Source organism: Astatotilapia calliptera, chromosome 15, assembly GCF_964374335.1.
Source record: "Astatotilapia calliptera chromosome 15, fAstCal68.1, whole genome shotgun sequence".
NCBI lineage: Eukaryota > Metazoa > Chordata > Actinopteri > Cichliformes > Cichlidae > Astatotilapia > Astatotilapia calliptera.
In genome coordinates this window covers 7,713,836-7,735,679 of record NC_137436.1, presented here as the reverse complement: position 1 = coordinate 7,735,679, position 21,844 = coordinate 7,713,836, and the positions used below count along the sequence as shown (strand labels likewise).

General features: G+C 39.3%; 1 protein-coding gene across 2 annotated transcripts in view; it reads right to left on the bottom strand.

The window, feature by feature from the left end:
- nbas (NBAS subunit of NRZ tethering complex) overlaps positions 1-21,844 on the bottom strand; it is a 179,142-nt gene that overhangs the window by 97,314 nt on the left and 59,984 nt on the right. For both annotated transcript variants that reach the window (XM_026142564.2, XM_026142563.2), the window contains exons 32-38: positions 16,891-17,003; positions 13,913-14,026; positions 8,524-8,637; positions 4,949-5,106; positions 3,322-3,405; positions 1,261-1,434; positions 572-685 (exon numbers count right to left, since the gene is read on the bottom strand). In XM_026142564.2, the coding sequence (XP_025998349.2) occupies positions 572-685; positions 1,261-1,434; positions 3,322-3,405; positions 4,949-5,106; positions 8,524-8,637; positions 13,913-14,026; positions 16,891-17,003 (871 nt within the window). The remainder of the gene's footprint in view (positions 1-571; positions 686-1,260; positions 1,435-3,321; positions 3,406-4,948; positions 5,107-8,523; positions 8,638-13,912; positions 14,027-16,890; positions 17,004-21,844) is intronic.

The window sequence follows — 21,844 nt, the reverse complement described above, 5'->3', positions numbered from 1 at the left end:
GGTAGATGGATGATGGAAGATGGATGGATGCTGGCGATGAAGTGAAGGAAGGGATTTGGAGAAGCCTATTAAAATGTCATAAGAGGAGATGTATCGGCCTTCTCCGTTTCCCCTCCCGTCCGCTCTTTCAGCTCTCCGTATGATTTGTGTCTCTGAGTAAAAAGCCCAGTCATAGCCCAGAGGCAACCACTTCCCAGGTACAAAGGTCAATCTACTCCTTTTCTTACTTTTACTCTTTTGTATCCCTATAATTCCTTCTGTTGACATTCTTTTCTTTTGGATTATTTTTAGCATCATACCAGTAGTCCAAAGTCCCTTCTGTTAGTACTTGGCATTATAATTGTTCAGTCTGAAATCAATATTCATTTTGTCTCAACGCTGCTTTTTAAAGAATGTATAAGTCATAGCAAGAAAATCTAATTAATTGCCCAGTCATAAGCCTACTCATGCAGTTTTTGCTGTAATTTGAAAGGATGCCCTGGGGTGAGAAAACAAAACATAAGAAGAAAGAAGGTTGATAAGAATGTACGAAGCAAAGAGCTACGAGAAACACTGGTCTTAAGCCACTCACCGTGTCTACATAGGGATCCTCAATGAGATCCTGATAAAAGGGGCTGCAGCCTTGACGCTCCAAGTTGGCGTTCTCACATGCCCCTTCCTGGCTAGTGGCTCCTGAACCACGACCCTGAGGAGCCATCAAAACATCATTAAACTTTCACAACATGCCCTCAACACTGTCATATTTTTTCCCTGTCCCACAGCTAACATCCATGCAATTTTTCCTCTTTCTTTAGAAAGCCGCAATCACGATCACCCCTCCCAATTGCTGCCAACACCAGAGACGCCATCAATCTCCACCCGGGCGACCGTCGGGCCCGTGCAGCCATCAGATATTGAAATATTCAACAGGAGGGCCAATTAATTATGCAGGAGATGAGCTCTTGATTGGTTATTTTTGAAGTCTGCGAGCAAAAGTATGTGAGGTATGGGAGTGCAGACAGACATGAGATCTGTCTATGCAGCCCATTAGTCTGTAGAGTTAAAAACAAGGCGGATACATCCATAACCGCTGCTACGCTGTTGCTGGCTAATTGATCATGATTATTACACAGAATATAAATACATTTATATCAGTAAAATGCATAGAAACTGTACTTTTTAAACCTACAAGGTGGTAAGTGCACCCATTAAGAACTTTACAAAAAAAATCTTCATCTGCAGCGAAGAATTAATAAAACAACACAGTCAATGGATTCTTACATGCAGCGGCCGGAGGTAATTGAGTGAGTCCTTCCACCAGCGGTGGTCACTGACTGCAGTCAAAACAGCCTTGGTATTCAGTCCTGTAGTAGTCAGGACTTCCATGGTCTTCACTGTAGTCCTGTGCAGGAGGTCTCCTGCTGTCCCCACAGAGGAGCCCACACGAGGTTGGGGCTGAAGAGAAAGAAAGAGAAGAAAAATTAATGGCAAACATATTCTACTGTGTCACTCTGGAGCCTTTGTAGAAGTACCCACGACAAGGGGCTTTACAGTTTGAGAACAGTGTGCAGCATACAACACCTCCTTTTTGTAAATAAAAACACAGCATCGCTCGATCGGCACTGCTAGATTAGACCCATGAATATTGTATTCTATTTTTTATTAGGTACTTCTGAGAAGCCATTTTAATAAGTGCAGGGCTCTTTTTCTTTTACTGGTTTATTTATGTAGTGCATAGAGGAATTACAATATGCATTCAAGCAGGGCCCTTCTGGTTCTGAAACACACATTCTGTATTGTGTTTGTTCAGAAAACTTTCCAAAAGTCACACAGGCAGAGGAAAATTCTACACAGATGTAGAACAGATTCATAATACAACAAGTATTTCTGTCACTAATACTTTCGTCACTAAGATTATACAACTGAATTAAAAATATTATTCAGTGATTCGCTCCTTGACAAAGCAAAAGCTTCCTTCTTAAAGCAACAGAATTTATCTCATCTAACACAGAGTTAGATGAGACAATCCACTCGAAACACACCTAGTATATATCTTAGAGGCACACCACTGTATGGGCTGAAGATCAGTGCTGGCTAATTTTAGCTCAAGATTAGAAGTTTTATGTTGGCTAAACACTCAAAGATGAGTGATAAAGAGTTATGACTTTTATCTCAGTAATTTTGACTATTTTGAAGTTCTAAGATAACAGAACTGTGAAAATAACGCTTGAATTATGTTTGTCCTGGGTTTCTGACTTATTTTTCCTTCAGATTTCTACAGTCAAAATTATGATCAAAAGAATATTTTGTCCTAATTTGCTTCCATATCCCAGCCTTTCTATATCCTTCCATGCTTATAGAAACCAAACAAAACTGTTTTGGACTTCTTAGTATCTCCACTTTTTATTAGCTGGTGAAACGGAGCATCTGCCACCTAACCCACATTTTTCAGATATAGATAGAGTGCTTCAGAAGTGGTCTATTTTGTTGACTTTGAACAGAGTAAGGTAGTCAAAGAAGCTGTCACAGTTAAGTCACAATTGTGGTATTTGTGTTCTGTTGGTCTTCTGAACTACCCCTCTCAAAGCAGCGTCAGTATTTAGTTATTAATCTTCTCTGAGAGCTTCCTCTTCCACAAAAATCTTTAACATTTAATATTTGGAAATGAAAGTTGCAATCCTTTTGCAATGTAATGTACATTAATAAGTACACCACAAAATTCAATAAAGTGCTGTTTTCTATACATTTGAAAATCTTTACAAAGCCATCTTGGGAGATCCAGTGGGCTGGAGCCAAATCATTTAGTGCCTTTCATCAATACTTTATTTAGCAAGGGATTAAGGGTAAGAGCATGAAATGAAGAAAACATATACGCATGATAAAAAGATATAATAAAAACCAGCTATTCAGTACATACACATACACCGAAAGCTGCATAAATACATGCCCACGGTGCACACACAGAACACATTTGGGCAGCTTAAACATATACAAGTGAGGGACATCAATACAATAATAAAATGATAACAGACAGCTTCAAATGAGCACCTATTTGCACACAAAGGGGGATGAAATGCAAGTCATGAAACATTAACACCCACTCAAGGCATCATAAAGCTGGCAGTGCTGAAGGGGAGGAGAAAGGAAGGCATAAATAAAACAAGGGAGCTGAGGACCGTAACACTAGATTTACACCTCATCAAATATGGAGCGGCAGGAAAACACACAAACTGAACAGGACAGAAACAAACCCACACAGGGATAGAGGAGGCAGTTCAAACAAGAACATGCATGTGATGGAAAACAGAATGAGGGGGTTGTAAGGAAAAAAATTACATTTACCTTTAAAGAGTCTGTCTCGTCAACTTCTCGTCCGGTCTCTGTATTTACAGGCTCCATTTGATAGTTAACAGCCTGGTACAACACCTGCAGGATAGAGGGAGGAGGAAAACAAGAGATTAGAGCTATTTTGCCAGAAATAACAAATTCGGTTTCCTCCATATTTGAGATGATTTAAGCTTTTCAACATGGTGTGCTGTCATGCGGAAAGTAACTATAAGACTGGTACACTGTAGTCATAAAGGGATAAGCGTGTTCAGACTAAAAAGTCAAGAAGTATGCCAAAAATATAAGGCAGGATGGATCCATGCTTTCTTGTCAGTTACCCAAATTCTGATCCTCCTATCTGAATGTTGCAGCACAATAGACCAGGCAATCTTTTTCCAATCTTCTGTTGTTCTATTTTGGTGAGCTGTGCAAATTGTAGCCTCTCTTTCCTGTTCCTAGCTGACAGGAGTGACACCTGTAATGCTCTTCTGTTGTTGTAGCCCATCTTTGGCGTGTTGTCCGTTCAGAGATCCGTTCTTCTGGATCCCTTGGTTGTAACCAGTGGTACAGTGAGTTACTGTTGGCCTTCCTATCAAGTCTGGCCATTCTCCTCTCATCTCTGGCACAAACAAGGTATTTTTGTCACAGCACTGCTGCTCACTGAATATTTTCTCTTTTTCAGACCATTCTTTGTAAATCCCAGTAGATCAGCAGTTTCTGAAACACTCAGACCAACCAACAACCATGCCACATTCAAAGTCACTTAAATCATCTTCCCTCATTCTGACGCTCTGTTTGGACTTCAAGAAGTCATGACCGTGTCTACATGACTAAAAGCACAGAGTTGCTTCCATGTGATTGGTGATTTAACGTTTGTATACTGTATATGTATACTAAGGTCTAATTATCTTATTTATCTTAAAGGTCCTTGACTCACAGGCTTGGGAGGCACTTTTATTGTTGTCTACATTGATCATTTAAAAACTTCCTTAGCAGTCCTAATTTTACTGCTGGTTCTATCAAACGTCTTTTTTAAACTGGCTAATACAAAAAATGTGTTTACGTATCACCTCTACCTGCTTTGTCACCATAGCAAAGCCGCCCCTTTAAAGGCACAAACACATGAAGTCAACAGTAAATTATTTTAGTAGTAATGGCAACGATATTCCTCTGAACGCGTTTGAAAAGCTACTCACACATCTTACCTAAATCTTAAAAAGATGTCTGTTCAGCTTATGCTATGCTTATGCTAACGTATATCCAGCCCCATATATAAATTAAAGGACTTGTTCTCATATTTTTGTTGCTACAGTAACTGCTTGTTAATACTGGACAACCAACCTGTGGTTTGCTCGTAACCCTCTTGTATATTTCCCCCTTCACTCCCATTAGCAGCTGTAGTGTCTCACTACTGTCATATGCGCCCACTTTGCTCTACCACTGGTTATTTCAATTTTCATTCTTGGAAGCCTTCAACTTTCCCACCATCACAAATTCTCTTCTTGCACGTATTTGCTTCAAAAGCTCACTATACAAACCATTTTCATTTTGGACACACATGAAAGGGCAAACAAAATGACAGCAGCAGCCAAACATGAAAACGATATAACAATGCTGTTAATAAACCGCCTGGCTGGTTTACCTGAGTTTGTAGGTCACTGGAGGCGGCCAGGAGGCCGTGGATGCTGTCAGGGGGGCAGTGTGTGAGAGAGAAGGCTAACAGTTCTTGCCGGGCCTCCAGGTCTCCATAACCGTCACATTGACCGAGCAGACTGCACACCTCCCATGCTGGACTGTAACCTGGAGGGAAACAAAAAGAGAATGTAACTACAAGATCAAGTCCAATCAAGACATAATGACAAAGCATCAAACACAAAATGCATATTGGAAAATAATCCGCGAATATCCAGAACATTAAAGCAAAGAACAGAATCTAAAAAGTACAGGGTGGGCCATTTATATGGATACACCGTAATAACATGGGAATGGTTGGTGATATTAAAGTCCTGTTTGTGGCACATTAGTATATGTGAGGGGACAAACTCCTCAAGATGGGTGGTGACCATGGTGGCCATTTAGAAGTCGGCCATCTTGGATACAACTTTTGTTTTTTCAATAGGAAGAGGGCCATGTGACACATCAAACTTATTGGTAATGTCACAAGAAAAACAATGGTGTGCTTGGTTTCAACGTAACTTTATTCTTTCATGAGTTATTCACAAGTCTCTCTTTGTTCACAGCCATTGACATGTCAAAGAGGTTAACACGTGAGGAGCAGATCGAAATTGTGTTGATATCTGGTGAACGCAGTAACCAGGTCATTGCAGCAGATTTCAATGCAAGATACCCTACGAGACCACCCATCTCTCATGCTACAGTTAGCAAACTGCTTGCTAAGTTTCGTGAAAGTGGTTCAGTGTTGGATTTGCCAAAATTTGGACGCAAGAAAACTGTCACTGATTAAGAAACATCAGTGGCTGTCCTAGCTTCATTCAGCAAGAGCCCACAGCGTAGCACTTGCCGCATGTGACTGGAGAGTGGCATTAGTCGAACATTCCTTCTGCAGATATTAGCTACTCACAAATGGCACCCTTACAAACTCCAGCTACTGCAGCATCTCAACGAGGATGACCCAGATCAGCGCACAGAATTTGCAGAATGGGCAAAACGAAAATTGGAACAGGACCCTCAGTTCACGCAGAAGATTTTGTTCAGTGATGAGGCAAACTTTTATGTGAATGGTGAAGTTAACAAACAAAACCACCACTATTGGTCTGACACTAACCCACATTGGATGGATCCCTCCAAGACTGTTGGAACAACAAAAGTGAGGGTTTGGTGTGGTACATGGGGTACAACGATAGTGGGTCCATTCTTCATCAATGGAAACCTCAAGGCCACTGGATATTTGAAATTGCTACATGATGATGTGTTTCCCTCTGTATGCACTGAAGCTGGCACGTTCCCTGAGTTTTTCCAGCAAGATGGTGCACCACCACATTATGGGTGCCAGGTCTGAGCATTCCTAGATGAACAGTTTCCTGGAAAGTGGATTGGTCGTCGTGGGCCAGCTGAATGGCGGTGTTGCTATCAGTGTGTGAAGAGTGGGAGAAGAGGGTTGCATTGACAATCCAACACAATGAGCCGCACATTGGACACATTTTATAACTGGTCAGAAACTTGTGAATAACTCATGAAAGAATAAAGTTGCATTGAAACGAAGCACACCATTGTTTTTCTTGTGACATTACCATTAACTTTGATGTGTCACATGGTCCTCTTCCTATTGAAAAAACAAAAGTTGTATCCAAGATGACTGACTTCTAAATGGCCACCATGATCACCACCCATCTTGAGGAGTTTGTCCCCTCACATATACTAATGTGCCACAAACAGGACTTTAATATCACCAAACATTCCCATTTTATTACGGTGTATCCATATAAATGGCCCACCCTGTATAACGAGCCAGGAAAGAGTAACTTTCAAAGCCCTTGGGACATTAACAAATACTTAAATCTTTACTTTTGCACACTTCTCCTTGAAGAAAATATCAGCCTGAAACATTATAACAGCTGAGCTACATTTGTTCCAGCTTCATCATAGCCAGAAACCAACACGCCGCCTTGACTTCGTTTTTACAAACAGATTCAATTATTCCTGCTGTGTTCATAGAGAGAGAATACTGTTGCTTATCTGATTACACCCTCTCTCTCTCTAAGACACCTTTTTTCTCATCTAAGCACTCTCCCATTACTCAGGACTGTAGAACAACACAGTGAAATTTAAGTTGTTTTTTTCCCCCTTGGGCTTAATTTTTCTGTGGTGGAAAATATTACAGCATCAAACAAGACATCCCCACCCCCATTGTCTCAGTGTTGAGAAAAATGATGATCGCTCGACCTTTCTGTCTCTTAGCTTAACACACTGCCTTCAGACTTGAAAACTGGACATGCTTGGACATCCAGCTCTCTTATGATTTCACACATTAAACTTGGATCAGTTTAAAAGTAGAAGTTTGCTCTCTGCGCAAGGTCTGTGGTGAAATCGTGCATGTTACAGGTGGTCAGAGCAGGAGTTTAAAGGAAAATAGCGGCCTTGTACACTACCCCTTAGCCTCCCTAGCAGACACACCTACAGTATAAATTTCAAAATCCTAAGTTACCTTGTTCTGACGTTATAAGATTTTCAGAAAACGTACTCTGAATCTCTGTGGCCTTGACCTGAAGTTCAAACTCATCCAAGATTTTTAGTAGATGCACCTATGGTATCAATTTAAAGTTCCTACATCGTCTCTTTCTCGAGTTATCGCATTCATAAACTTAGGTGTCCTGAGTACAACTAATTAAGATGGCATAAACAAAAGAAGACTGATTGTGGCAGAAATAATAATCAACTGAAACCTTTTTATTTGACTTGTAGTGTCATCAGAGGCATCAAAAACTCTGATGGAGGTGGTTGATCCTAAAGACGTTCATATATAAAAATATTTTTCATATTCTGATGCGAGAACTGCAAGTGGGACCAGCTTTGTTCAGAGATGCTGAGGGAGTGTGCAGTGTGGGAGTTCAGTTGACTTCCAATGTTTGAACCTATAGCTATTTTTTAGACCACCACCAAATAAAGGTTTTATGACACAACTCCATTAAATTAATAGCATTGGTAATTACCAAAACCATTTTTATGTGTCTGTAATGGTTAATCCACCTGTATGTGGAAGCACTTTAATACTTTCTTTAAATTTGTTAAGCACTGTAGCTCATTTGACTGGATGTCAGTATACTTTGATACCACAGTCAATACACCACCCAGGTATTTAAAACCAGGACACCCGTTTGATGCCAGTCAATGCCCATTGTTATCATTTAAATATCATTAATAATCCCTTTTCTCTCTGAAGACTTCTGTCTTTTTCCATTGTTCATCAACCTCAATGGATTTTGCTAAATGCTATTGCCTGTCAGTCTTCTTCTGTTCTTGTTATACTGCATGAGAGTTGTAACAAGCTTAATAATATTAAAAAAGGCTTCTTTTTAGTAAGGTTTTAACATGCAAAGTAATTAACGCCCCCGTCTAAGAGTGATACCAGTTATCAACAATGAGGTAAAACATTTCTCTCATATTTCAGTGGTCATTTTACTTAAATCCTACTTACATATCACATATATTATAGTTTCCCTAAAGCCTCTACTGGTCTGAGCACAGCTTCACAGTTACCTGCAGCCATGAGGTCCTGACAGTGGATGTACGACGCCTTGAAGTCCAGACATTGCAGAGCTTGCTCTGCAAGCAGGGTCAGCACTTTGCCTTTTCTCATTGCTTCATCTTCCCCTAGGCATGCAAACACAGATATTCATTTAAATGAGTACAAATGGATTTTTTTTAAAAGTCTTTTGAATTTGTTTTCTTAATCCTGACAAATGTCAACATTCAAAAACTAAACCGCAAATCTCATAAGGCTGCATATTACATACAGTATCTGTCTCAATGAATTTCATATTAAATTTCCCTCTGTGAGCAGACTCACACACAGGCTCTAGGTTGAAAAAAGAATATCCTCAAATATTAGCCGCACTGCAGTCAGGGCTTGAGACTACATAATAATTGTCTACCACAAATGAGATTATTGCCATTTCTGTTCATCTCCAAAACAGGGTACGAAATAACAGTAAAATTACCACCGCGCTAAAAGGAAATCAGAGTTTGATATCTCAGTGTTCGTGAGATTGAGCGCGGTGTTAACATTCATGTGGCAGCTCAGGACAACCTTTGATCTGTGTGTAAGCTCTATAAACAAAAGGCAGAGGATGGGACGATCAAAAGAGGCATGGTCAGGAACAACTTCTGAATAAACCTGTGCGCTGAAGATCAAAGAACTGGCGTTGAGATGAAGAAATGTGATGGCACTGAATTGGTCGGTGGCTGTTTGTTTGTGCGTGTGTGCGTGCATGCGTGTGTGCGTGTGATGACAGAAATGCTGTGTTTACTGTGAAGGGAAAGAGGTGTTTGTCAAATATTTTCAGGGTGACTGGTGAAATGGCATCTTCAAAAGCTGTCAAGACCTCAATATAGACAAGGTTTGTGTATGTGTGTGGCGGCACATCTTTGTTCACCCTGTGCTCTTTTCCACCATTTTTTTTTTCTTTAAATCAAAACATTCCCTGGCATTTATTTCAAGTTGATCTAAAAATCAGACATCTTGGAAATCCAATTGAAACCTTTACCTGTCCTTGATGGTCCAACCAAAGACTCTAATGAAAATGTGCGAAAGAGGACAAATAGGAGCGTGTGTAGTTTAATCTAACCCTACAGTGGATTATAACAATCATCTACCCAAGTCGGAAAAATTTGCTACATTTGGAATATTATAATTAGCGATTACTTCATACATAAACAACATTTGCACCTCTATGCCATAAAATGAAATGATTCATGGATCACTTTTTTGCAGGGGCAGGAACCGAACCCTAAGGGTTTTTAACCGGCGTGCTGGTGATACCTGCATTAAATATTCACCACAGAGCCCCAGAGCTACGCACCCTTCAAAAGCCTCCCTCCTGCATTTATTTATTTAAAAATTTGTTTATTGCTCTTCTCATCTCCCTTTGCCTCTTTTTTTCCGCCCTTTCTGAAACCACACAGCGAGGGTTTCCTGCTGACAGAATGTGAGCAGCAAAGACACAGAAATGCCACAAGACCAGTTAGCAGGTTTCCTTTAGCTGGTGACAGGCCTCAGAGAGAAACGACAGGACCATGAATCCAAGAGACAGAAGACAAAATAGGGAAGAAGCATGAAAGACTGACTCTTTTTTGTGTGTCTGTCTATCTTATATTCTTAAAAGATGAACAGTAAACACGGGCACAGAGGCAGAGGTAAAGTTTGTGCAGTTTGTGCAGAAAAAGGACATCTTGGTTTTCACTTTTTCAGCATTGGAAAAGTGGGGGTTGGAACTAAAATGGTCAAAGTATACAAGCTTCTACTATTCATGTTTTTTTCTTGTAGTTCTCTTTCAAAAAAAAAGAAAAAAAAAAGATTTGAAAGCACTGAAGTCGGCATGTCACATCTTGTGCATAAAATGGATTCCATTACCGTGTTGCCACATTCGCTAAAAATACAACTCAGCGGTCTGACAAACATGCAGGAGATATGAAAAATACCACAAAAACATAAAGAATTAAATTGCTTTTGGTATTACTGCAAATACACTGCACAAGGATTTTTCGAGTCGAGAGTCTGTAAACGTGGTAATTCCTGAGGAATTTAAACATGACGGGATGAAGGACAGTGTAGAGTCAGACGACTTGAGAGAACGTATAGAGGAAGAGTGAAAATCTTAAGGAAATTAAACCTCTTTGCTGAAACGTAGTACATTAACCTTGTTTGATTTGTGAATGTAGTTTGTTGCTTTAAGAGCTGCGTTTCACATGGAAGGATTTGCAATGTGCACTGAGAATAAACTCCATTTCATTTCCCATTTTCTCGCACCTACTGCACATTCATTAGCAGTCAAAGACATGCTAGGTTATGCAAAATAATTGGACTGAAGTCTGTCCTTTGGCTCAGTCTTTAGGCATAGCTCTTCGACAACTTCAGTTCTACTATTAGTATCATGTGGATAATAGCCAAAGTCTTGCAGATATTACAAATTACAAAACATGAGTCTGACAACTTTGAAGTAAAAAAGACGTCATTAAGATGAATACCCCCTACAAGTTTATGTCAACATTAAAAGACAGATCAATGCTTTTATATTTTGCAAGACTTTCAACCAGCATGAGACAATAAACAGCTTCAAAGAGACTGACTAAGGGGTGCCTAGACAGTAGCTAAGACAGGCACAACAACTGAACATCTTAGAAGGAGAGAAGTTTTAAGTAGAAATCTCAATCTTGCAACTTCCACTTTCACAGGGGGTTTTGCCTGTTGATCCAGGGCTACGATCTATGAGACTGTAGCCTAAAAATGGGTTCATGAGATATAAAAAAATATATATATAGATATAATATATATATAAAAAAACAACAAAAATTATTAATATAAAAAACAGATATATAAAAACAGTTATCTGCAGTTTTCTTTTTGATAAAATGGAGTTCTTTCTTCCTACCATCGCCAAGTGCTTCATCATAAGGTGTCTATTTACTGAGGTTTTCTCTCTAGTATTTTCGGTGTTTTACCTTATACAAGCTTTGAGGTGACTGCTGTTGTGAGCTGGTGCCGTACAAATAAAACTGTGCAAAAATGAATTAAACTGAATGTTCAGGGTTTTGACTATAGCAGAACACCTTCTGTAAGTATCAGGCCACAAACCATTCTGAGCCACTTGGCCTTTTGATTTCATGCACCAAATGAGAAGCATTTCTGTCACCTTAAACCGCCACAACTAGCTGCTTGTCACACTTACATATTCTACTAGGTTTCTGTTTTGACTTAATTGCCCTCCCCATAGTTATAGTTTAGAAAAGGGTGTCATAAACGGATTTTGTCCTGTCATGTATCTTTAACCAATCAGCATATATTAGCAAAATAGTTTCTTTTTTTTAACCCTGTAAAAAAAAAAAAAAATCATAAAAAATAAAAAACCATAAAAAATAAAAAAATTCATGTTTCATCTTAATTTAGGCATACAGTCAATACTACATTTACCAAAATTCCAATTTCTAAACAAATTTGGCCACGTCTATAAGAAGGTATAAATATTTATGTTAGCTTTTTAGCTGCTATTCACTGAGAATTCTCTGTGATCACACTCTAACTGCAGCCAATTCCAGTATAATGGGATTAAAAAAAAGAGAACAGAGTCTCTGTAGATCAGCTGTCGTGCCAGTCTCATAAACAACTCATTGAACAGTGAATGCACTGTTGAGACTACATTGGAGACAAAATTACCACAAAACAAAATCAAGACTTCTTCAGGTAAACTTAAAACGTATAAATAGGCTGCCTTTCCAAGGCAGCAGCAGGCCTCTTGACAAAGTTTCAAATGCTGACATACAGACCTTATGGCCTTGTACAGAATCTGTCTCTTACTGTCAAACTGCATAATGCCTGACAGCAGAAAAAAAGGCAGCTTTGAGAGCTCACAAGGTAAGTCTGTTTGCTCGTTCAGTATACATACAATGCTTTGCAAAACTCTTGAGCAACCCTTCATTTCTTTTTACTTTGCCAGGAAAATGTTGAATAGAAGCAGTGGTTTATTGAAATATACAGACATAGATGTAAATGCAGTATATAAGGCAAAAACAGAGTGTATACAATTCTAACGAGTTTGAAAGTAAATATTTGTTTCGACAACGTCTCTGTTAGACAGATTTATAATTTTTTCTCCAAGCAGTCTTCAGGAATAGTTTTTCAGGCTTCTTAAAGAACACCCAAAGCTCTTTCTTGGCTGTTGGCTGACTTTTGTTTATAATTCCACACTGACCATCAACCTTCAATAATGTTGAGGGCTCTGCTCTAGGTAAGTCGATCCATAACAGATAGTGTTGCATTGTGTTTTTATTGCTTTGTGTTGTTTTTTTAATCCAGGTATTCTTTTACTACAATGGCAGTGTGTTTGGGATCATTGTCATGCTGACAAATAAAGCTGTACTAATCAGATGGTTTCTAGATTTTACTGCACGGTGGATCAAAATCTGACGACACTTTTCAGAATTCCATAAATTGTGAGAACACAGCAGACCCAAACCATGCTAGAGTCTCCACCATGTTTTACAGATGGCTCCAGACACTCACTGTAGTACCTCTCCCCGACATCCTCCCCGCATAACGACTAACTAAAAATGTCAAATTATTATTCATCACTTAATCAAACAGCTGACTTTCATTTCAGTGTCTTTTGTAATTTGGCATACCTCTGATACTCCTCACTTGGTGGGGTGTTTTTGGCCTACCACTCTTCTTTTCTCGTCCACTTGTCCAGTTACCTCAAATTTTCTAATGATCCACGGCACACCACACTGAGCTAGGTCAGGGTTTTGATGAATACTCTTTGGGAATCATCTTATTGGTGAAAGAAGACTATTTTTATACCTGTCAAACTGTGTTATCTTTGACTAAACTAAAGAAATAGCCTAAAGATACAACTTGAAATGGGCTCTTCGCTAAGTTGTCTGTAAAACACTGGTTCATCCTTTGAGGGAGGCACCTTTTTATGCTTCAATGATTAATGGATCACTGTTAAGTGACTTATCAAACAAACAAACAAAAAAAACTTTCCTCTGAAAATGATCAGGTACAAATACTGCACTAAAAATGAGTGAAAAAGCAGCCCATGTCCAAAAAAATAACTCTGAAAGCTCCTCATAAATCATGGAGAACAATTACTCAGGACCACTTAAAAAATACAAAACAATTTTGTTTCATGTTAGCAAAATATAAAGATAGTAGACCTGGCTGAGAACGTTTGCACAGTACTGTGTGTTTGCGTGCTTGCAAGCCATAAGCACACATAAATAAACCTCTTATGAAGATGGATTTTTCTTATGCTGGAAAACTGCCTCGATCTGGTTTATTGAAAATTATAGTCAAACACATTTTAGCTTGATAAAATTTAGAGTTAGAGTGCCTGATCACGTGTGAGTGTGCATGCGTGTCTGCAAGTACCTGAAACTCTGAGGAGTGAGGCCAGATTGAGCAGAGTGGTGGACTGCTTGTAAGCTGTGGAGCAGTGGGCGATGCACTCCTCTACGAGAGACAGACGGTCTGATCGCAGTCGCACTGGAGGGAACACGGAAGACAGCGGGGATGGGTTTCAGACTTGTTTTGCTAATTACTATATTCAATCTGGAACAAGTAAAGGCTGATGACCAAGTGATAGGAAATTATGAACAGTGAATGATAAAGCAGCAGATGTCAAGATGTCAAGAAAAATAATATAATGCTGTATAATTCATACGCATGTAGCCCAGCCCTAGTTCAGTGATAGACTGGTGGATACTGCTGACTTATTCTGCATAATTAAATATTATTAAAATTAGGGCGTGGATGTGTCAAAATTTCCATGTATCTAGTCAGTATTAAAATTGTATGTGGTACGTGTTGAATAGTAATTTTAAAAAAAACAGCAAAGTAAGCTTCAAAGAATAACAGATTAATGTAATTCATCCATGTGGGACCAATGACAAATTCAAGTGTCCAAAAAAAAAACAAAAAAAAAACTGTGTTTGTCTTCTCCTATTGGACGATTTTGCCTTGTTATACTGAAAATTGAACACATAGTTAACAAATATGGCAGTAATTGTTGGATGCAGCCACTTCAGAATTTAAAAAACAAAAACAAAAGAAAAAACTATATAACAAACCAAAATTGGACAAAAATATTGTGTGTACTTTAAAACATGAGTATACAGCAGTCATTCACATGCCAGTGCTAAAATATTATCTTTCATAAGGCATTTTGAGTGGTTTTAATATTAAAGGGGTTCTCTGAAGCATCTATCAGACCATGAGATAGTTGAAGCATTTGAAAAAAAAAAAAAAGCATGAGGGTGGTCTTAGTTATTTGATTAACTGTAGAACTTTTCAATATGTTGTACATTAGGAAGCATTGTGTTGTAGGTCATAAGAATAATTAGAATATATCCCAAATACGTCCTTTAAATGAATGAGAGTCCTGTGTCTGAATCATTAAGTGTCACAGCCTTGTCCCTGTCACACACACTACCTGTGTGCCACACCACTGTGTAGAGTAGATGGTTAAGCCGCGGAGCCGTGCAGACACATTTCTTTGATTTATGACAGTAGTATTTCATTCCAATGAGTATGACTGTGTAAAAACTGAGACATATTGTGGAAATTGCTCTTATTTTTTTCTTAAGATATCCGAGGCTGTTCATCATCCATTTTGTAAATGGATGGTTCATTAAGTGTGAACGTTTCCAGAATGTACTTCTTTACACTAAAAGAAAGTGAACATTTTTTTTTATTAATGCTGTAATATCACTCGAGATCCAATTGGGCTGCATGTGGCACAGAAACTAAAACAAACTTCATACTCCAAGTATATTATTTACAGTTTAAGTTTGGGATCTCCATGTAGTCCAATCTGCGAGAGATTTAGAAACTACAACAAGGCAAGCCTTTGATCTTTCACAATCAGTCTCCAGTCTTAGATATTTCATACTCATTGCATATTGTTTGACATCATTTTTCACTGATAACAACCTGCAGCACATATCATCCGCAGGACAGTAGGGAGTTTGTGCTTTTCAAAAAAACCACCTCAAACATTTTCAGATGCATTTCCATTTTTCTTTAAAGTTGTATTGAAACCCTGAGAAATGCCATCTTTAGAGCCTCTGCAGGCCTCTGTGCACCCTGCTGAGGATCTTTATGGCTTTGAATGACTTTGGGCGAGGCCTAGAGGGAATTGTGGGTAGGGTGGTTTATATGAAGCATCGCCTTAGGCTCTATAGGAGGGCTGCAGGGGACAGCCTAAGATGGATTACCTATGTTCAAATCCTTCCGACTTCATATTTGTGCATGTTTATCTGTGAGAACGGGAACTTAGAGTAGAGCTATTACTTTGAGGAGAAAACAAAACTGTTCTTTTCAGTATGACCTTGATTCAAAGCCATGAATTCAATGTTCCCCTAAGCACTGATATTGACCTAAGACATAATAATTAATGCATGCATGTGTCACAATAAAACAAGATTTTCACATTTTCTTTTACAACAGTTTCTGTTTTTCTCCATTGCAGTGCTTCATTCTTTTTTCCACTGTTTTTCTTTCATATTCTTCCAAAGCTCTGCCCTCTGCCCTTCACGTTAAGCAAGCAGTGAAAAGAAGAAGAGAAGGAAGTAGGGAGCTAGGAAAAAGAAAGAAAACCCCAGAGGTAAGTGATGAATGTAAAGAGAGGAAAGAAGGTGAGAGGGACGGAGAGCAAGAGAGGGAGGGAAGGAACGAGAGACCGTGCAATTTATGGCTCTCTCTGTCACAGTGGTTTTATACTGGCAGCTCGATTTGATGGGGGCAAAGGAGGGAGAGCACGGAGGCCTTGGGGGCAAACAACACCTCGCTGTAAAGGTGAGGCGATGAGGGGCCAAGCTGGTTTATTTTGGCGCCAAGGTTTTCTTTAAAAGGGAGGCAAGCCTGGAACCACAGATGTAGGGTGCCAGAAAAGAACGAAAGCAAGAACATGGAGGTGAATATAGATTGGTCAGCTTTACAGCTGAAGGATAAAACATTGTGTGTGTGTGTGTGTGTGTGTGTGTGTGTGTGTGTGTGTGTGTGTGTGTAAGACAGAGCGCACACGTCCAAACTAAACACTTCATTCCTAATTAGGCCATTGGCCAGATGTTGTTTGCTCAAAAGTCGATCCATAAATAACAATATATTTTGATACAGTGACAAGAAACAGCAACATATGGAGGAACGGAGAACGTGACGTGACAGCAGGGAGGGAGACAGGCTGGACAGTGAGCCGAGGCGATGGAGGTGGGGAACGGTGTGCTTTAATCGTCTATGAGAACATTTGAATGTCTAACCATTTGAAACGCACCGACAACACATTCAGATACACACAAAAGCGCACATTTGAAATCTCCCAGCTTCCCAGACAGACAAACGCTTCATGCTACCTTGCAGGGGCAGAATGCTGACGTTGAAGTCTTCCAGCTGGCTGAGGGCGTTGATGAGGTCCAGTTCCTCTTGGATGGATGGAGGACAGTCTGTGATCAGCTGGAGACACCCCCTGATGAAGATAATAAGCAGTTAAAACAGCAGGGAATGACTAATAATTTGTTCCATTGCTACCCAATCATATGACCTTGTGACACAAAGAGGAAGTCTGAATTTTAGGAGTACAGAAACGTAACTTTTCTAAGCACAGAAAGTGAAAATTCAGTGAAAAGCTGATGCACCTAAAAAGTGATGTAGTTACCTTCGGTCCATTTAATCTAACAGCATTGCAGAAAACTGTTGCAAAACATAACTTACCGCTTGATAAAATGAGTGGGAAGAACTAAAGGGGCTTTACTTAAATTGGTACACATTTCAGAGCTGTAGAAAAAAAGCGATTATCTAGCCTGAAGTCTGTGAAGTTTCAACATCATGATGAGAAACATGGCGACACTTTTCAAATGGATTTAAATACAAAGTCTAGACTAATTTGACAGATCTACAATAGAACAGTTTTCTCTTGAAACGCGAGCGGCACTCATTACCCTTAATAGGATTATGTAGCACATCATGCCGCATATATAACACTGAATGCGCAAATTGTGTGTGCCTGCAAGTGTATACAGAGCAAAGTAAAATATACCAGCGAGTGAAAGAGGAAGAAAAAAGCAAAATGATTAATTTGCAAATAGCACAAATCCCAGATAAAATTGCAGCTTAAGAGTTCTGACGTCAGCACCAGTTGAGCGGAGACGAGGGAACTTGTCCTTGGGATGTGTGTTCGCTCAAGAGTGTTTTACTCTCGTGGTGGGTAAACAAAGACAACTGACAGAAATGTCTCATAATCCTTGTAAGTGTAATGAGAAATGCAACCTCTACTTCTTAAAAACACACTGACTCAAAACTGTTGAGTAGAGTACACACACACACGCGCGCGCACACACACACTCTGGAAAGCACTCCACACGCAGCTTCCCACTCTTTGAGCATGGCTGCTGTTCTTGCCAGGAACAAGAGGTTTGTCCTGGCATGGATGAGAGCAGAGGAAAGGGCTGTGGATGGGCGAATGAGAGACAGAAAGAGGGCATACTGATTATGTACTCGTGCTGTGAAGTATCTCCAGGCGAGCGTGTGTGAGTGTGTTTGTGTATTGACACAGCCTTAGAAAAGACATCAGTGGAAAAAAAAAAATTTTCTATTTCGCTTTCAAGAGTCATGATGTGCTTTGCAGCATGTACACTGTGATTTCCAGATTAACTACTCTGTGCTAAACAGACACACGAGAACACAAGTTTGCAAAGAAGTTATCAATGGAGCACAGCAGCACAGACCTTGCCCTTCATTTGCACCAGAACATCAAACAGAAGTGTACTGACATCCTGGTTTTTTTCCCCATTTATCTTCCAACATTTCTGTGTCATATACACTCAGGTTCTTTCCTACTCACACGAGGACTTGTGAGAGGAGCTTTCACACGTACGACAGAAACAACCAGCAACAAAAAGGATCAAAATCATCCCTGCTGGGCCTACATCTGCCTTATCGCCCTCCTTTCTTTTTCCTCACTAAGATGTTTTAACAACTTAAGCATCAAGTCCTATCAAGACCCTACGAATTGTAGGGTAAAGACCCCACAATCTTAAAGAGACAATCAGGCAATTTCCTATCAGCAGCACTTGGTGAAGGCAGAACTTCCTTTTAACAGGAAGAGGCTTCCAGCAGAACCAGCAGAGCCAGGCTCATGGAGAGGCAGCAATCCCCGCTTAAGGGTTGAGGGGAAAGAGAAGGTAAATGGTGAATGGACTGGCTCCTATACAGCGCTTTTCTACTCAGCATGAGTAGCAACCATTAAAAGTGCTTTATACATCCATACCATTCATACATTCACATCTACTCACACAAGCATTTTTGCTACGCCTTTTTTCTGCATAGGTGATTTCTATCTAACATATATGGCATTCAGACTCCAGCAGCCACCAATCTCCCAATTAGTAGATGACCTGCTCCTGAGCTACAGGAGAAAACACTGGCAGCCACCAGTACAGTTTTACCTAGATACATTAGATCCACTAGCCTAGATGCACCCATGGTATACATTTGAAAATTCTAATTGATTTTCAGAAAAGTTGACCTCTAACCTCGACCCTGAGTTCAAGATCATTGAGATTCAAACTTGTTTCAGTTTTTTAGTAGCTAAACGTATGCCATCAATTTAATAAAAAAAAAAAACCCAGGTGACTACATTCTTCATTTATCACATTCACAAGATTTTTCAGAAAATACATCTTCATCTGACCTTGATGTCAAGGTTACCGGGACTCAAAATGGTTTGAGATTTTTAGTAGATGGAGTAGAATTTCAAAGTCCTGTGTCGCATTGGTCTCGAGTTATCCAATTTAAAAACTCGGGTGTCCACGCTGTCCGCCCGCCCGGCAGGATGACAACAATACCTCATCAGCCTTTTATGGCTGATGAGGTAAAAAGTAAGGAACATACAACGACAAAACACAAAAGTGTCTGCAGACTGGGGACTTCCCATTTAATAAACTTTGATACATCATCAAACTTTGATGTATGCAGACTATAACATGACAGGTTTCAACTGCCATTCCTCATTTATTTCTTTTCACAGCCAGTCCTTCTTGGCACAGTCATGATAACAGTTGTGGGATCATACAAATACACCTTCTTCTTTGTGTTGTTTTATTCTTGCAATATGAAGCATTTTGAGCTGCATGTTTTCACAAAAATTGCAACATAACTCCATTAAATTAAGCTTATTTAAGTAGTACGACTTAAGGATCATGCTCCAGTAATATGAAAACAAGGAGATGTAATGATTTATGGAGATTAAAGAAATCCTAATTAGAGGATATAAGATTTAGGGAAAAAATTCAACAAGCTATTAGAAGTTACCTCTGGAACAATGACAACGAAGAAGTAACACTTAATGTGTTACAGGAAGCAGTTTATAAGCAGATTGGGGAAAAAGAACAACATAGAAAAATAAACACATTTATTAAACAGGAGATGGGAAGCAAAAATACACAGGAAATGGAAATATTAAAGAGAATCTTTCAAAAATGCTAAACTAATATAATTAGTGGATGATAAGGAAAAAGCTTTCACTTTTAAAAGACAAAAGCAGTATGGTAACTGCTCAGACCGTTGAAGCTGGTAATATACGGGCTAAAAAAAGCAAAAGAAGCAAGAAATCCTTTCCAAAATAAAGGATTTCTTTACTTTTAACACCCAACACTAACACTTGTTTTTCTTTTTAGTCTGTCCATGCATTTTCTGCTGCTTAGCAGGACAAGATGCCGGTCTGTCACAGAGCCCTTTACACTCACATTCACACCTATGGACAATCTGGAATCACAAATTAACCTAATGCACATGTCTTTGGACCATGGGAGTATCTGGAGAGAACCCTCAATGACACCGGAGAACGCGTCCCTCACAGATAAAAAGCTCCAGCCGGCTGCTGGATTCAAGCCCTAATCTTCTTGCTGTGAGGCACATATTAGAAATGTCATCAAAGTCCTTGTAAGGAAACAGAAAATGATAGTAATAAAAAGTAAACAGTGTTCAAAGGCATTAAAAGCACTCTGAGTAAAGGATGATTTTTTTTTTCCAAATTAAGCCAGCTAATAACAGCTGAATAACTTTCATAAGCCCTGCAAAAAAAGGAGCAGGGATACCCTCAGATGACCACAGTGAGTCCTGCTCATGAAGGCTCACATTTCTTTTGAAGAAGATCAAAAAGTGTTTACCTCAAGCGAAGCTGACCGACCATACTGATCAAATTTAGATCAAACCAGTTTTAAATGTGGCAGGTTAGTGTTAAGTAATGTTTCACTTACTTTGTATTTAGATTACGCAGCCTCAACAGCAAATATTAATGCTAAAAAGCATTCGGGTCACTATGATGGTCACTTAGTGGAAATATTGTACTCAGCCCTAACATGGTGTCTAACCAGATATTTACTCTGGATGGATATGCCTTTCAATGTACATATTAAACAAATATGTAGGACGTCTTTCCTGCAATTACGTAATATCCAATTCATTCACCTTTTTACAGTCCCTGTGTGTTCAGACACCATTCTCTGTTTAATCAATAGTTAATATTATTCTTCCACACTACTTTGTCCTGTCTCCCTCCCTTCACCCTGACCTTCCCCGTCTCTTTGTGTTAAAAGTGAGTTTTTCCTCCCCACTTTCGCCAAGTGCTTGCTTATAAGGGGCTGTCTGATTGTTGGGGTTTTCTCTCAATTATTCTTGAGTCTTTACCTTACAAATATAAAGCACTCTGAGGTGGCTATCGCTGTGGTTTAGTGCTATATAAATAAAATATATATAAATAAAACTGAAATAAAGAAGATTTTAAAAACAAAAAACTAATTCAGTCTATAGACTCGGGGTCTCCTTCGTAAAAGTTGTCCGAAAAACTGCATCACTTAGCCGTCTGCACCCTGATCGGCTCAAGTTACCATGGTGACTGTGCCCTTCTAAACTGCTCGTTGCTCTGCCAATGCTAGCAGCTAAATTTCTTTGTTGTTTTATCACTGCAAAGGACACCCTTTTTTATATTTTGCATAATTACAAATATTTATTTTATATATATGTAAATTCATTCATGTACTAATCTGTTTTATCATGTTTGTTCTTTTCTTTCTTTATCTTTCTGTGTGTTTATTCCCAGAAAATTATGATGCAAAGATTTTTATCGGTTTCAGGGGATCCCCATGTTATTTTAAGTAGAGTCTCTTTGTCCTTCTGCCCGTTGCTACTGACCACACTTGTTTAGGGCAAAGTCAGGTGTAGTTTGTTTAACTGTCCTAGTGCGTGTCTTATTTAGCACACAGGGTAAAATGTGTGTCTGTGGAACAGTTATTTTAATCTAAAGGACAC